This window comes from Colias croceus, chromosome 11, assembly GCF_905220415.1.
Source record: "Colias croceus chromosome 11, ilColCroc2.1".
NCBI classification, from domain to species: Eukaryota; Metazoa; Arthropoda; class Insecta; order Lepidoptera; family Pieridae; genus Colias; species Colias croceus.
In genome coordinates, this window is record NC_059547.1 from 4,145,206 (window position 1) to 4,161,437 (window position 16,232).

General features: G+C 31.8%; 1 protein-coding gene across 3 annotated transcripts in view; it reads left to right on the forward strand.

Annotated features, from left to right (window-relative positions):
• The window catches only part of LOC123695391, a 32,095-nt gene that overhangs the window by 11,185 nt on the left and 4,678 nt on the right, over nt 1–16,232 (forward strand). Inside the window, exons 1-2 of one of the 3 annotated variants that reach the window (XM_045641226.1) lie at nt 7,990–8,117; nt 11,621–11,691. In XM_045641226.1, coding sequence (XP_045497182.1) covers nt 8,111–8,117; nt 11,621–11,691 — 78 coding nt within the window. In that variant the 5' untranslated portion in view covers nt 7,990–8,110. Of the gene's footprint in view, nt 1–7,989; nt 8,118–11,620; nt 11,692–15,503; nt 15,609–16,232 lie in introns of those variants that run through there. The other 2 variants (XM_045641227.1, XM_045641225.1) reach the window with 2 other exon arrangements.

Genomic DNA, 16,232 nt, shown 5'->3' on the forward strand with positions numbered 1-16,232 from the left:
TTACTAGGACGTTATTTGGTTTTTTGGTGAATCGATTTATAGGCAAAATTTGATCAAATTGAGACTGAGTTTTATAGAACGCCGCAAGCACTGTAATAATCGACTTAAATTGATATTAATCGATAGATTTTATATCCTCTTTCATATGATAGTGATCATCAACAAAAATACAGATCGCAATGAAGATGTTCATTCAGTTTTATATTTGAAACTGTGTAAGTACGTCAATTTCTCTAACCTTATCACGGTCTACTAATTTTAACTATTTGAAAATTGATCCAAAAACTCTCTTTACAAGACAATTCTCTATACAAGTAACTGGCAATCATAAAAAAAATGATAAAAGAAATCTTTTTCAAATAATGAATTTAGATACCTACCTACAGTGACTTGAATGCCAACCATTCTCATATCTACGTCTCTTAGACCCCTCTAGACCCCTCCATGTTATATTATTTATGTCCTCTAAGTCAACTTCGGTAACCTTTTGTCCCGAGAGTTCTCATTATAAGCCAAGTCTTGGAAATTTGTTGTGACGTACCTACGTAAATAAATTTGATATTATCTATTTAAATTATTTTAAATGCGAAATACCCCGTTTAATGTTAAGTTTTTTTAAAAGCACATCGCTACATATTAAAACATGAAAATCAATAACGCAGGAAATTATGCAAATATCTATCGGATATATCTTGAAGGGAATTGAGGACTAGATAGGTGTACCGAAATGGCGGGCACTTGTCTCAAGTGAACCGTTCTCGAACTTCAATAGCAGGCTTAACTTTTATTACCGAAGTCTATAAAACTCTAAAAGTAATAAAAAAGTACGAGACCTGTCTATGTTAATCTATTTACTTCTTATAAAACCACTTGCATCAATACTACGGTTTACAAGGAAATAAAGCCCTCATACATAATCAAATAAAATCCATTAATCTCTAATGAACTTTTTCTCCTAGGACTGAACAAATTGTATTTTTACTGTAATCATCGTAAAAATACTACCGTTGCACGCTCTCTGGGGGAAAATTTTCAGTCTTCCCCTCGTTTTATTTACTTTGCTCGTTAATGGGTCCATGCAAGACGGGAAATCACCTGGAGTGAATGACCGCGTACGTATATAGCAGAGCAGAAAATCTCGCCTCTAGCTAACTTTTTCACAAATAAAATAACTTTTATTTTGATATAACACCTTTACAAACACTAATTAAAGTCATTGTAATAGAATGTGTAATTGTTTACAATATTTGAAGATAATATGATGTAAGTGATATCATAATAATAAGTAATCATATAATGCCTGAACTTAATTCGAAGCAACAACTATCCCGTTACAATCGTAAACAATACCGACTATCTCATACATATCAACATCAGGCCGAATGAGCGATACATTTTCATCGATACTCAATACCATTCAAATACCACGAACATCAGAAATGCAATACTTTGTATTACGTAAACAGGTAAAATAGGTGAAGGTTACATGACTGAAATGGTCAACAAATGTTTCCAATATTCGTTAATTAAATATTTCGATAAACCAAAACTGTCGCTCGGTTATCAGGACTTCACTTAATTGAAATTTCGAAAGAGATGACGATCTCTATAGCTTTAATTTACACATAAAATACGATTGTTTCGTCAGTAATAATTTTCTACTCAATTTTCAAATGTTAATTGCCGATATAGAATTTCGTTTAAATAAATGTTATTATTCCACTGTAAATCGAAACGACAATCTGTTTATTGATATTGTTTATTCGTTTGTTAAATTGTAGATTGTGGCATAAGCTTCCTCTTCGCTTTGACGAACCCTAAGCAGTCACGTCTATCAAATAAATATTCTATACTACGCACAACCGCCTTTCCGCACACAGATTTGTCAATTGTCAATAAGTATGAGTGGCACACGTGCGATTGCCTTGAAAGTCCTTTACAGCTTTATACGCATATCTATACATATCAATTTTGCTGACGTTAATATACCTTGTTGCTAATCAAAAGATCATTAAATTGCAAAAAATAATCATTGTTTACGTCATAAAATGGGCCTACGTACATCATTTTATACGAATAAACCTCACCCACAATGATGCTGTATGTCGTTGGAAGACAAAATAGAGTTTATTCAATCAATATTATTTCTTCAATAAATGAATCATAGAAAAATTGTATTATGACAAAAGAGATGACCAAGCCAGACCTCGCACTAATAAAGACATTGTAGAAATGTCTCATTTGGAATAAAGCAAACAATAGACTCGATGTGTTCGGCATAGTGCTTTCCTTTCTACCTTTTCCAAGAGTCACTGATGAATTTTCTTTTACAAGGCTTCAGGTACAATACGAACAAAGAATGACATTTCATTGGCAAGATAAATTACAATCCAGTATTATTAATAAATATTGAAAAGATACGAAATATGAATCGAAAAGTTTTACGACGAAGCTAAGAAGAATTATAAAGAAATTAATCAATTAAAATGTAACTTTATACAAAGGTATGTAATTTGTTACGGTAACGCTCAATTATAAAATCTATGACGAACAAATCTCATTACTACTCTAGAAACCACTATAAATCAGTAGGTAACTCTTCTTATGTAGAAAGCGCATTAACTTGTTTTGTTAATAAATTTAATTTGACAGTGTTAATAGCTTTTAAGATGCGTAAACATGACTAGATGCTAGCATAATTTTGTAATAAATTTTATTGAGTACATGCTCATCCTTGCACGTTGTACATTTGTACTTCCTGCAGCATAAGACGTTCTTACGTCCTCATTTGTACGAATTCGTGCCAAATTATTAACGTTAGCGTTATTTTCCTATAGACACGGTAAAAACAGGTATCATAAATATAAATTTTGACCAGCGCATAAACCATCTTTAAAATAATATTAATACGTTTATTTCTGATACATTTAAACTATTGATTCTTTATTATTATCTCTTAACAAACGAGATCACTTCAGTTATAGCATAGTATAAAGAGAACATGGGAGCGACTGGTTATAGTCATATATTAGTTGTAATGAAATTTTAGACTGATATACATATTATATTAACGTCATTATTATTACAGTGCTCATTTTCGAATCCCATATTTAAGTGCGTAAATATTTAGACAACCAAAAGATGCGATATATTATTCAACGTAGGTATAAATTATTTTATTTTATTTTACATTGAGAAGACAAATGAGATAATCTTGGCACACGCGTTCTAGCTTTTGATTCCCATCTGTTAAATCTTTTGGCTGGTTGTTACGTTTTATCTTGGATTTTATAAATTTAATCGCTTTTGATAAAAGTTAAATGTTTATTGCGAAATAAAACTAAATTTTTCCGCAACTATTCTTAGTTGGTAGTAAAATAAACGGATATTACATGAATTATAATATTGAATTCAAAAGTAATTGGCAAAATTAAAATTGTAAATCGTCTAACGAACTCGAACTATACCTCATGATCTGTGTGGCATGATACATTTTATATAAACCTTGAATGAAACTACTTGGCCATTTTTTAAAGATCAATTGCCATTTAATAAAAAAAAACATATTTTAACATAACTGAATGACGGTATTTTACCTCATAAAAAAGATTGTATAGCATTATAAATTGGATGTGCACACTGTGCACTAAGAAAACGCCATAGTGGTTCCAAGAAACAATATTTACTAATGAGAAAGTTTGAACTGTCTTTTTTTAACTAATTCCACTAATGCAGGTACAATGACATTAGAGTGAAAACAGGTCCAAGAATTCATTAACGTAACCTATCTTGTTATCTTTATTGTTTCTATATTACCTAAAAGTCCAATGAGCAACCATCCTACAACATAATATTATAAACACGAAAGTATGTAAGAATGTATGGATGTACAATGAACATAATATACTTATTGGTAGAATAAAGACTATGTCGTATATACGATACCATCCGGAAACTAACTAGCTATAAGGAATTCGTTACATAAACAATATAAAATTTTGCAGCATTTACTATAGAAAATCTTGTTACATTATTGTTCTAAAATATAAACATTAAAAATGAGATTAAGTTGTTAAAATAATTATGTGCTTTACGTTGCACAAGCATCTTGATGATTGACGGGTGCAGATTTACAGCTTCACGCTCGTATCCGGTTAGATAAGAGTTAAGATAACTGGAATTGTGATAAACAAGCTTTCCTGTTACACTCTTCACCTTAAACTACGTAAACTAGCCAAGTCACTGCTTATAGGTATTCAGTTTTATTTCGTATTTTTTAAATAATACACGAAGAGACAGTGGGTTTTTAAATGGTTGATAGTTCAGTCTATGATTCGTTATTTTCATAATTACTAAGAAATACGAATTGCTTTTAATTTTTAATGTTATCTTTGAATAAATCAGAATTTTCCATGCATGTATGTAAAATATATATGTATATACGAAATGTGTTAAGTGTATATTTTTTTGAATTATTAGTCGCATTCCATTTCTTATTCATATAATGATCTGTGGCTATTATTAGTTGTAATTTCGAACAATAGAAAGTAAAGCCAAGTTCAGAGTAGCCACAATGTCTCGTATTCGTAAAGGGCCATGCTAATGCGGAAGCTGCGACGTGACGTCCTGGCCGCGGGCGGAATTGTTAATGGTCTCATTTATCATTGCAGACGAAAGTGAAAACACAGCTACTGGACACGATTCAATGTGAACGCTGCTTTAGTTTTTTTCTTTGTCGCCGTATCGCAAATGTAAATATAGTTAGTGTATTGAGGTGACAAAGCACTGAATTCGAAAGCTCTCTGCGTCGAGTGTTGTATTTGTATTTTTTAACTTGTGCGCAATTAAATTTTTAATTCATACCACATGAATGCTAAATATTTATCAATGTGTATGTTTTTTATATTAACATATCTGTTAGGTACCTATTTATTCATTCGTTCAACTTCACTGTAAAGTCCTTGTTCTATTTGATGCTTTTGATGTTGAAAGTTCGTAACTATCGTATAGGAGTCCTATACGATAGTCTATCTTTGTCCTATAATAGGACAAAGGTTGTCCAAAAGTTGTTAGTATTCTGTTCTCGAAACAAGGTATTTCAGTTGAAATTTTTTGTTCTCATTCTTCAAAAGCTTTACTACAAACCGTGCAGCTAAAACATGAAAGTTTTAACAAAAACTACATCAAACTTGACAACATGTGAAAATTCAATATTACTGATATCTAGACAAATAAAATACTTCTAACAATATTTCACTTCATAATAATAAAGGACTCATCCTCAGGAGAGATTTGTTGACAATTTAAAGTAACCTGAGGTGGTACCTACCTTTATGGTATAAAAATGTTCAAAAGTGAGAATAAGAAATATTATCGCGAAGAAAGTCATCGTAACTCTGGACCTACGAATTGTTACCAATAATTATTGAAACCCTTACTTTCATTGTCCCCATAAGCGTTTATTTATTTCCTAAAATATCTTTCAGATTATGTCCCATACACTAAATTGTATATGCAATGTCGCGTTGTTTGTCTAGTGAAAGTGTAATTATGTACTTTTGTATTTATATTATTGCAGTACTCGAAATAAAGATCACTAACCTCAAATTTACACTCAACAGGATTTATATCACAGCAGTTTTAATGTACCTAATGGTTATGCAGTAAACAGTCTCGTATTGGTTGTTATGAAATAGTAAAAGCGAATCGTGTATTGTTCTGTAATAGGTTCCTCCTATGAATTGCTAATGTCATTCATATAGGTAATCATAAATGTGACTCATATTTTTATTCACGCATGATCAATTTGATCTACATCGGGATAAAAGCATTGGTTTAACTAGGTTAGAGTAAAGTGAAATTGAATTTATTAAACTGTTGATATTTTAAGAGAGAGATAACAATATAAGGGGAAATGTAAGTCATTTAATTGTAATTTCACATATTTGAATTCAATGTTGTCTATAGACTAACTTTAAAAATATCACCTTGTAAAATCTATATATTATGTATAATGTTTTGTCGTATAACATGTTTTACGTCTGCATATTATGTTATGAAAAACAGCCTGACTCAAAAATCGTTTTCTACATCTTTTTAATGGTTATGATGTTATCCATCTTCAAAGACTACCGCAAACGTAACGGCTTTTAATTGTAGATAAGCTTACTAACCAAAATTAGCTTCCCATAACTGTCATCTGTTTTATACAATGTACAGTAATCATTCAAAAACCAACTTTACTTATTTTATAGTCTCATATTTGCGTTGTATGAATAATTACATTGAAAGATATAAAACTGAGCCAACAATACGTATTACGTAGCAACAAAGTTAGTCCACCAAATTATTTTTACTTTTTATTCACGTTTATAAGGTATTTTGTGCTTAATCTGATACAATAATACCCTACTATCAACCTACGACGACAAGTCTTGAGCCCTCGACGGCCGCGGCGCCAGTTGGCATTCTTACTGCGGGAGCAACTTTCATGAATAGCTAACAGACTAGTTCAATGTACTGTCACAGTTAGATAAAGTTATTATTTTTTTATAAAATATACCAATACTATCAAAATCAGAATTTCCTTAAAATTTAAAACAGAAAAATTGTAGTTATAAACATGCTGTCTAACAATGTTCAAAAAATGAATTGTATCAATAGTGTTACAAATTGCACTGAACCTAGAACTAGTTATACTGTATATTCCCAGCAGATTAACCAAATATGTACATTATTACTAATTGACATTGCGCAAGTTTGTTCGCTGCAAACCCATTAAGACACGGCTAACAATCAACCTATTATTATTTGCCTATAAGGTGAAGTTGCAAAGCGCTATTCAAAAATATATTCTCACATAACTCAATTATGAACTATAAACGCAAGAAATAAAATCGGAAAGAAAAATTCAATATGCAATTTGATGTATTTTTGCATTTCCGAGCAGAAATGTCTATCCGATTCGATTTATCCTCAAATAGATGTATAGAATCAATCTTCGTAGTCCCGCTCAGGGCAGCAGCAAACAAGAAATAAAATTACATGGATCACAACAAAGTAACCTTTTTATTTGCTGTATTATGCTGCTCTACCACACAAGTAGAAGGTTTGTAGATTGATTGATTAGACATTGAATTTAAAGCTGTTGTATGAACAAAAGTATGCGAAGTATGTCACACGTGGGTTTGCATTTAAATTTTATTCTTCAATTTTACTGTACATATGTATACAGATATATTTTGTGCTAAAATATTCACAACCTGACATTTATATGAATTTTTGATGGATAAATTATTACTCGTCTCAATCAGCTGCGCAGTTAAGCTTGGACCCAATCGTATCTTAACGAACTCCAAGCTTATCGTTCTAAAATATCAACATATTGTTTTGCTTCGGAAAATTTGAAATGTCCGCGAGATCACAAACAATACCACATAATTTAAACAATTAAAACAATAACTGGGTCATTTGTATCAATTTAATATCAACGTACATCCAATGAGCCGTAATAATTGTGAACTGTGATTTATATTGCTTTTATAAGCGACATACGCAGTGCAATATTATACATTGAGGACGAGAAAAACGATCATAATTTCTAGCGGAATGTAGAACTCTCTGCTCTTATCAGTAAGAACTGGTTACCCTGAAACTAATCGATTTCTTATCATTTACTACCTATTAGATGTTTTTAATGATCGCTCTCATTTACTCAAATGAACGTAGATTCCGTGTGTACCTTTTTTACATCTTTATCAGTTGGCCTTTAGCTCTTGAAATTTATCATTTTAATTAACAATGAGAATATTAGTATTGGCAAGATTAACTATTTGAACTTAATAATTTATCTCGTTACGTAAAGATCACTATTATAGTAATATCGCTCAATGGCAATAACATTAAAGATAATGATAAATACGAGTTAAATAGACAAAACACTTCTGTTTTCCACTAGTGTATTAGTTGATTTCGTGATGGAACAAGCAATGTTCTCGTGGATTTGTCAGTGCTATCAACGAGTTACCGAAGCGTGGCAGAGAACAAGAACAAAACTATTTCATCTAAACGAAAAACATCAACTTCAATAGACGCTAAACTCTTTTCAAACATGAAAGGTAAGGTGGGAATATAACCTTCGAATACTACAAATATCGTTTTAGTAGAGCTTCAATTACATTAAGATTAGATGTGGACATGCAAGTTTCCTCACTCAGAAGTAATCTAACCGTAAACAATTCATACCTTTGCCCTAACTGGACGGCGCATATATGCAAACATTTAACGTACGTCTGAGTAGAAGGAAGGCTTTAATATTCACAAAATTCATACAAACAAACAAGTAATCATATTCACAAATGTATTTTGTTCCATCGGCAGAAATTTGCACACAATGTTTTGAAATACCGCTCTCAATGTTTTGCTTTCACGGCTCATGCCTGGGAATAACACGGTAATAACACACTTCAACAATTATTGTCTATTCTTTAATTTTGACACACAGTATGTAAGTACACTAGATTGATAAAATAAATTTTCATCCTGAATGTTTATTTATAAATAATAAACAGAAGAAAGCAAAGCTTAGCACCGCTGTGTGGTTAATATCGCTTATGCAAATAGCTGCTCTGAGAATATTACTTCTATTAGAAAAAGGATCAGGCGAATGTATGAATTCAAATGTTATTTTCATATTATCTTCACATTATTCCCCGGAAGCGGCACGTCATCATAACTAAAGATTAATCGCTTTTAAATAAAAACATCCGTATTTGTTCAGTGTGGTGGGTTAGAGCCTCCCTTATCCTAGCCCTTGTATGATAACGATTAACGATTATTTTATTACGAAAGATATAAAATGATACCTTTTATTTTCCCTCATTTGTTTAAAATTATCATTGTATACTGCACACTCGTAACCTACTAAATTAGGTTAACAAATAACAGGACAAACGTAGTACCGTTACATGATTTAACTCTTTCAAATAAATATTAAGGAATATTTAAAAGGGTTTCGTTTAAATTGTGAAAGTATGATAAAAAATGAATCAACTATGTTAGATGAAACTATAATGGGTACGGTCTACAAAGATACTTGCAAAAATTATGATGATTTGGGACTTTTTCCCTTTATCTTCTGCGTTGGCATAGAAACTATGTTTAACAAACATTTCCAGTAAATTAAGCCCAAGAGTATTGACATCAACTCAACTATGTCAAACAGATAAAATAACATTTACAAAAACCAAGCAAAAACACGTGTTTTATAAATATTTGAATACCTATATCCAAACAATGAATCGAAATTAAGTAGGTAACGATTCAGTTCGTTCATATCGTGACAATATTAATTAATCAAAGTCATAACTAATCTGATTGAAACACATTGAAATAATAATTTAATTCAAATGTGAATGATATGCCAGTTTATAATGCGCAACGTAACTGTAGTTATGAGTGCAAAATTTAAGTTTCACGTAAACTTTGGGACTTAAGAGCAGATTAAGTTTGTAACTAAACTTTTAAGGTGTGAAAACGATATTCAAAGTATCACGGGTGTACCGTGTATATCATATGGTTTGTTATGGAGTGGAGCATAATTTCTCGGGAGCGGGTGCGCGAGCCATGTTTACCGTCCATACAAACCGATATTGACATTCTCTTTGTCTACTAAACGACGGCTTATCCCTTTGTGCTGGTTTGCTTTTTAACTTAAAATTTTATCCATTTACTTATAATTAATAGTTGTTTGTTAATGTAAATTGCACAATATTTAAAGTAAGTAGTGTAAGTATACTTACCTACATTGAATTTAAATCAGGAGTTAGCGTTACCTACGTTTTTAATTTATGTATCTAAAATAAATTCGTTATATGATCAAGAGCAGTTGTTGTTTTCAAATAATACACGAATAATTTTATAAAATATAATGTAGCTTTTCCTTAATAAGTTATTTTACTTATTGATGAAAAGCTATAATTTATAATGACCTATTACAAATACCGCACGTGATTTTAAAAGCTACGGTGCCTGTTCTACGCAGAAACAGTCTCGCTAAATACAGCTGAATGTTTACGTTTCTATTGTTCCCATTGTTTCTGTTTATTTATTGTTGTAAATTTCTCGTATCAATGCATGTAAACAATATTAATCGGTAAGCGGACGGTTTCGACCTTGGCAGTACGGTCCACTTTCATACAGTTTGTATGCCAGCGCGTCGTCTGCAAGATTCTGCGACATCACACATTACTAGAAAGCGATCCAGACGAATCATGTCTCTGGGACACAAAACAGGAACTTCTCGAAACGAGTCTTCAATAATAGAGAAAATGTTTAAAGCGAAAGCATTATTAATATGACACAGTAGGTTTACCTACTTATATGGTTTGGATTTAAAATAGACTTATCAAACAATATACAATACTGATACCAAAATAATATAAACCATAAATTCGTTACATTATTAGTATTGAGGTCAATGAAGATTTTAACTACGCTACGGAACCATACACGGTACAGATTTTCACCGAATTATTTCTATATTCTGGGTGCATGTTTCACGTGCTTTTATTTCTCTAAAATAGTATGCATTCCAAATAAGTATGCATACTGTAAGTTTGTTCTGAGTAAAGAGAGAACACGGAATATTATACCCTGATACTAAACATGGAATATTAAACTATTCAAAGTAAAATCGCAAAACAAAGCGTTGCAGCTTGATAATGTTGCACTTCGTAGAACATGTGATAAGGAATAGAGTAGAGACCTAAATTTAATTCTATTTGAAAGAGTCTTTATGAGACCGTGTGAGATAAAATCTAAAGGACGTTTACTCAAATCATTTAATATATGTATATAATTTCGATGTCGAAACTTCCTCAGGCAGTGAATAAAATTTACTGTTTCTTAATAGAAACAGTTTTTAAAGAATGGAAAGGTTAAGGTCAGACTGCACTATACTTACTACATTAAAAGGCCTATTTAAAGAATCCGGTTGTGAGATCTGATTAACATTTATTCACATCAGATTTATTTAGGTACAAAAGAAGTTTTAAGGTATAGTACGACTACACTTAAGTTCTATTATAATAACTATCAACCTGAAGTTTTATACATTCCTGCTATAAATAAACTCTACAAGAAAAATATACGGAATAACATATTATAGACAAGGGATTTGTTTTTGTTGGTTGTTGAGTTAACAAATTATATTAAGCCTTATAAGGTTTTTTGAATGGCATTCCTTATTTGTTAAATATTTATGTATTAACACTATCATTAAATGAATTCTTGCTCTAAGTAGCCATAAATTATCCATACTTAAAGAAGAAAATGATATTATAAAATAATTATAGAAAATGACACGGAAAACTTTAGATTTATGATATTATGTTCTGAATACATAGCCAAAGGTAATATTTGTAGCAGGAAGAAAACAAAATGAAAAGCGTAACTACTCTATATTTTAAAGTTTAAACAATACCTGCTAAGTTTCTTATAATGTCCTATAATATTTATTTATTTATATTTATATTCGGTAGTTTTCAGAAAAATCTTACTGCTCCTGTAAGAAATTCGCAATAAATGACACTATATTGATTAAGTATTTTTATTATTTCAGAATTGCGGCTGAAAAACACACGCGCCGGTTATAATGTGAGCGGCGAACGACGAGGCGCGTCTTCCCTCAAGGTAAACATGATTTTTTTATTATTTGAACTTTGTAGATATTTCTGCTTAAACTCTAATAGGTTATACATTTGGGGTCTACTTTAGAACAAGAAAATTAAGAAGATCAATTTTGGGCTCGAGAGCCCGATTTCATGGTAACCATATTTTATTTAGCAACACATTTGCATCAACATGTTGCGGAGTTCCAGACAGTAACTACATATTTACTAATTTAACAACGCATTATATCAAAAATTTCTTACTACAAAAAAGGTTAATTATCGGACAACTGTTGCTCAACAAAATGTTTATCTTGTATACAAAGCTTTAGAATTTGTAAACAATCAATCTATACTTAATATTATAAAGCTGAAGAGTTTGTTTGTTTGATTTTTTATTTGTTTGAACGCGCTAATCTCAGGAACTACTAGTCCGATTTGAAAAATTCTTTCGGTGTTAGATAGCCCATTTATCGAGGAAGACTATAGGCTATACATCATCACGCTATGACCAACAAGAGCGGAGCAATGCGAGTGAAACCGCAGGGAACAGCTAGTTATAAATAAGAGGTGTGTGAGTTCTTTTATATATCGAAAATGTCGATAAAAAGTAAAAACTAAAAACCAATTCCTTGTCTTGAGTTTAAAAACCACTTGTTACATCTTTCCGGGTTCGATATTCGACCATATACTTACAATTAATTTGATACGTTATTCCGAAACACCTATTCCGATTTATTTATTTATTCGTTCTGAATTAAATCTAAATTATATCTAGGTACATTATCGTTCGTTATAGTTAGGCATACAACGGTTATTATACTAATTTACTATAATTACAAGAATTTTAAGAAATTACTTTTCATAGATACTTTTCACAATAACTTATTATTTAGTGGCCGCTGCGCGTTACCTTTAGATATTACTAAAACGAGTCCAGCAACACCAACATTCAGGTAACCTTTACGCTCGTGTCTGCATATTTATTGTGGGTGCACAGTAACCATGAGACGTATAAATGATATTCGCTAAAACGTCTGGTCTAAATGGGACGATGTTCCAAAAATACAACGGTGACATTTAATTATTGATAACAAACTTTCCATTCAACTTTCCAAAATATAGAATAAATTACAAAATTCCGGACATGATAGACAATTATAATTAAAAATTGTACTTGACGATGTACCATAAGTACCATAGAGTTGATTGGAGAGACAAAATAGTTGCGGAGAAAAAAGTTGCTCTTGCGCGCTAGTTCTAAAAGAAACAAAATATCTAAAAATTCATAGATAATAGATATGTTTGTAAACAAATACCATATTATAATACCTTCTATCGGTCAAATGGGACGCGTCACGCGTCATCGCGTATTACGCATAAAGCGATTAGGACTGTAAAACTGTTTACTTTCGTATGGAACATTGATGAGGCACATTTGTTCTGTACCGTTTGAAAACATACAATTATTTTCCCAAACAAAACAATAGATGTTTCTTTTAACTTTCTGTAATCAGTGCTTTGATGCCGTCTGATTGCATTAATAAAATTAAGACTTTATTCAATTATACTTTACAAAGGATTGAATCAGCGAATAGCAATTTGGAAAGTCAATGAAATTGTGTTGACAAAGAATATTTTTTTACATAATATTAGTGGGTTGTTGTTAATAAGTAATTTTAGATTACCGAGTAAAAAAAATAAACATTTCTCGAATTATTGCAGTAAATTATAACGCCAGTTCTCTTCGCTTGAACTCTGCTTGACACGCTGCCGCGTATCTAGATGAATGAAATATTCTAAAAATAAATATTACCTATAGGGATGCTACCCATACAAAAAGTTCTACTAGACCTTCAACATCAACATCATACGATTGCGGAAATGTTTCACACCAAAGCTTTGCACAGTTATTTGTTTTACTTCAATTAGTACGGTAGCTTCTGGTGAAAGCTGTAATTAGTATTATCAACATACCACATACCCATACTAATATGTTTTGTTGTAGCAAACTTTATCTTTTATCATTGATTTTTGTTTGGAGTAAAAATAATACAAGTGGTTTCCCGATGTTTCAATCAAAAACTTGATATTTTTAAACTATAGTACGTAGTACGTACCTATACTAACTAAACTGCTCTTTTTAAATGACTGAAAATAGATAAACGTAGAGCATATATCTTACAGTTGTATTTATCAATATGTATTTCCATTTTGTCTTTCTTTCGTGCATTGCATAAACCTACATATTATATCGCGCGCATTTCATCATCATCCGCGCTACCTACTTTTTATATAAATATTACTCAATTGTCAACGAGTCAGAGGTGAATCTGTTCGCTAATCAATATCCTGTACTCAAAGTTTAATGTTAGTTCATATGTAAATTTGGCCGAGATCGTGGCTGACCAGTTAGCGCTAGCGGGTAGGTAGACAACGCTTTCACGACGCCATCAATGTTTGGTCATTACCATACAATAGACATTAATGGTTTTGGTAGCTATAAAACCTATAGCTTGCTAATTTATATCCACCACATTAAATTGTTCTATGATAATTTCTTCACATAGCGTCTATGGGAATAGCTTTATTAACTCGAAAATCGAGATATAATTATAGGTATTTACTATTTATGTATTCTTCTTCAATTCTTGGAAAAAATATAACAGTTCGGAGTAGAAAATCTTTTAATCTCTTCAACCACAGATTCTATGAATATTCAATGATGGTAAGAAGATAGTACCCACAGATAGTACCTATATCCTAGAGGAGTTAAGATCTTAATATATTACCTGTACAGTGTATTGACACTGGTTACATATTAAAAAATCTCAAAATTTGGCCTGTAAAAATATACAGTTATAAAGATATATAATTATATTAAACTAGGTTTTAGCCCGCGGCTTCGCCCGCGCAGTCAAAGAATAACCCGCATAGTTCCCATTCCCGTGCCCGTGGGATTTCCGGGATTGCGTCATTTTACCGGGATAAAAAGTAGCCTATGTTCTTTCTCGGGTATCAAAATATCTCCATTTCAAATTTCATGAAAATGGGTCAGTACTTTAGGCGTGATTGAGTAGCAGACAGACAGACAGACAGAGTTACTTTCGCATTTATAATATTAGTATGGATTAAATTATTTTGACGTAAACAATTTTTAAGAATTTCCGAAAATGACATAGATAATAGCTTTTTATTTATTAATTGTTAACTACTATGACCAAAATGCTCCATAAAAATCACTCTCAGCATTTTCGCCAAAAACGCTTAAGATCTTTTTATCTTAAGACGTTATCTCTGTAATATACCCTCTTAAAGATTAAACACAAAAACGTTTCCCTATTACGCTTCAACGTTAAAGCCATCTGTATAACACCTGTCAATCTTACGAGGGTTGTATAGCGCAGGCCGAGCGTGACTAAAGAAAGTTCGTAACTCACGTTCCCCTACTAGTAGAATGTTGTTGATTCACGCATATGTTTTAATTAAAGGAAGTAGACACATATCTAAACGCATTAGAGTGCATCGAGTATAAGTCTGGTGATGCGCCTTTGTAGCGAGCGGTCACTTATTAACTCATGTCACTCAACTGAACTAACTAGTACGGCAATTAACGATGTTGTTTATCTGCGCTTCACTTAAATTTTAATTCATACAAGTACCGAATATTCTCAGAAGCACTCGACTCCAGTTCTCACTGGAAAGTTATTTGTGTGCAACCCTGCACCCATACCGTTCCGCGACTTTCGTCTCGTTCACGCATACATGTCAAGGTAGGGTTCAACATTCGAGGATTCGGTACGCGCTAATAATAATAACACATTGAAACGGATTACCCGATGTGTCTGTGCAATGTAAATGAATTCGTTACAACACTGCGTTGTATCGGTAGAGCGAGGTTATCGTTTCGATAAGAGATGTGATCGCGAAGTACAGATGGTGGGTGAATCAAATAAGCTTCAATCAAGCAACGATTGAAACACGGTCAAATCCCGTGAAGCGCTTCCGCGTGCGCGGCGCCTGGAGATCGACGATCATTGCCAGATGCCGTCAATAGATCACGACGGGGTCAACAGCCACTGCCCTTGTTTTGTGCACTAAATTATTTACTAATGTACCAGATTGTTAATTCGCGTTAATCGTGATCATGACTAGGGTCAAGGGGAATATGCTCACAATATTAGCATAAATTATAACCTATTTAAATTGTAAATAAACTTAACAATTGATTATTTAATTTTTCACTAACATTTCAAATAGAAGTTACATATTACGTAATGTGTTTGATTAATAGTGTTTTTAAACCTTTCGACTATTCACTATAGACGTATTTTATATTTTGCTGCAAAATATCTATTATAATATTATGTATTCTTAAAACATTTATTTTCTTATAAAATTATTATTATACCTAGTAGGTATGTTATTGCACTATAGAAATGTGCAATTGTTAATTAGAAATAATCGTTTACAGATACAGATAATACATAGAACATAGCTTTTGCTACAAAACAACGCAAGACTGAATAAAAAAGAGAAATTTTTGTAAATTACAACATATTA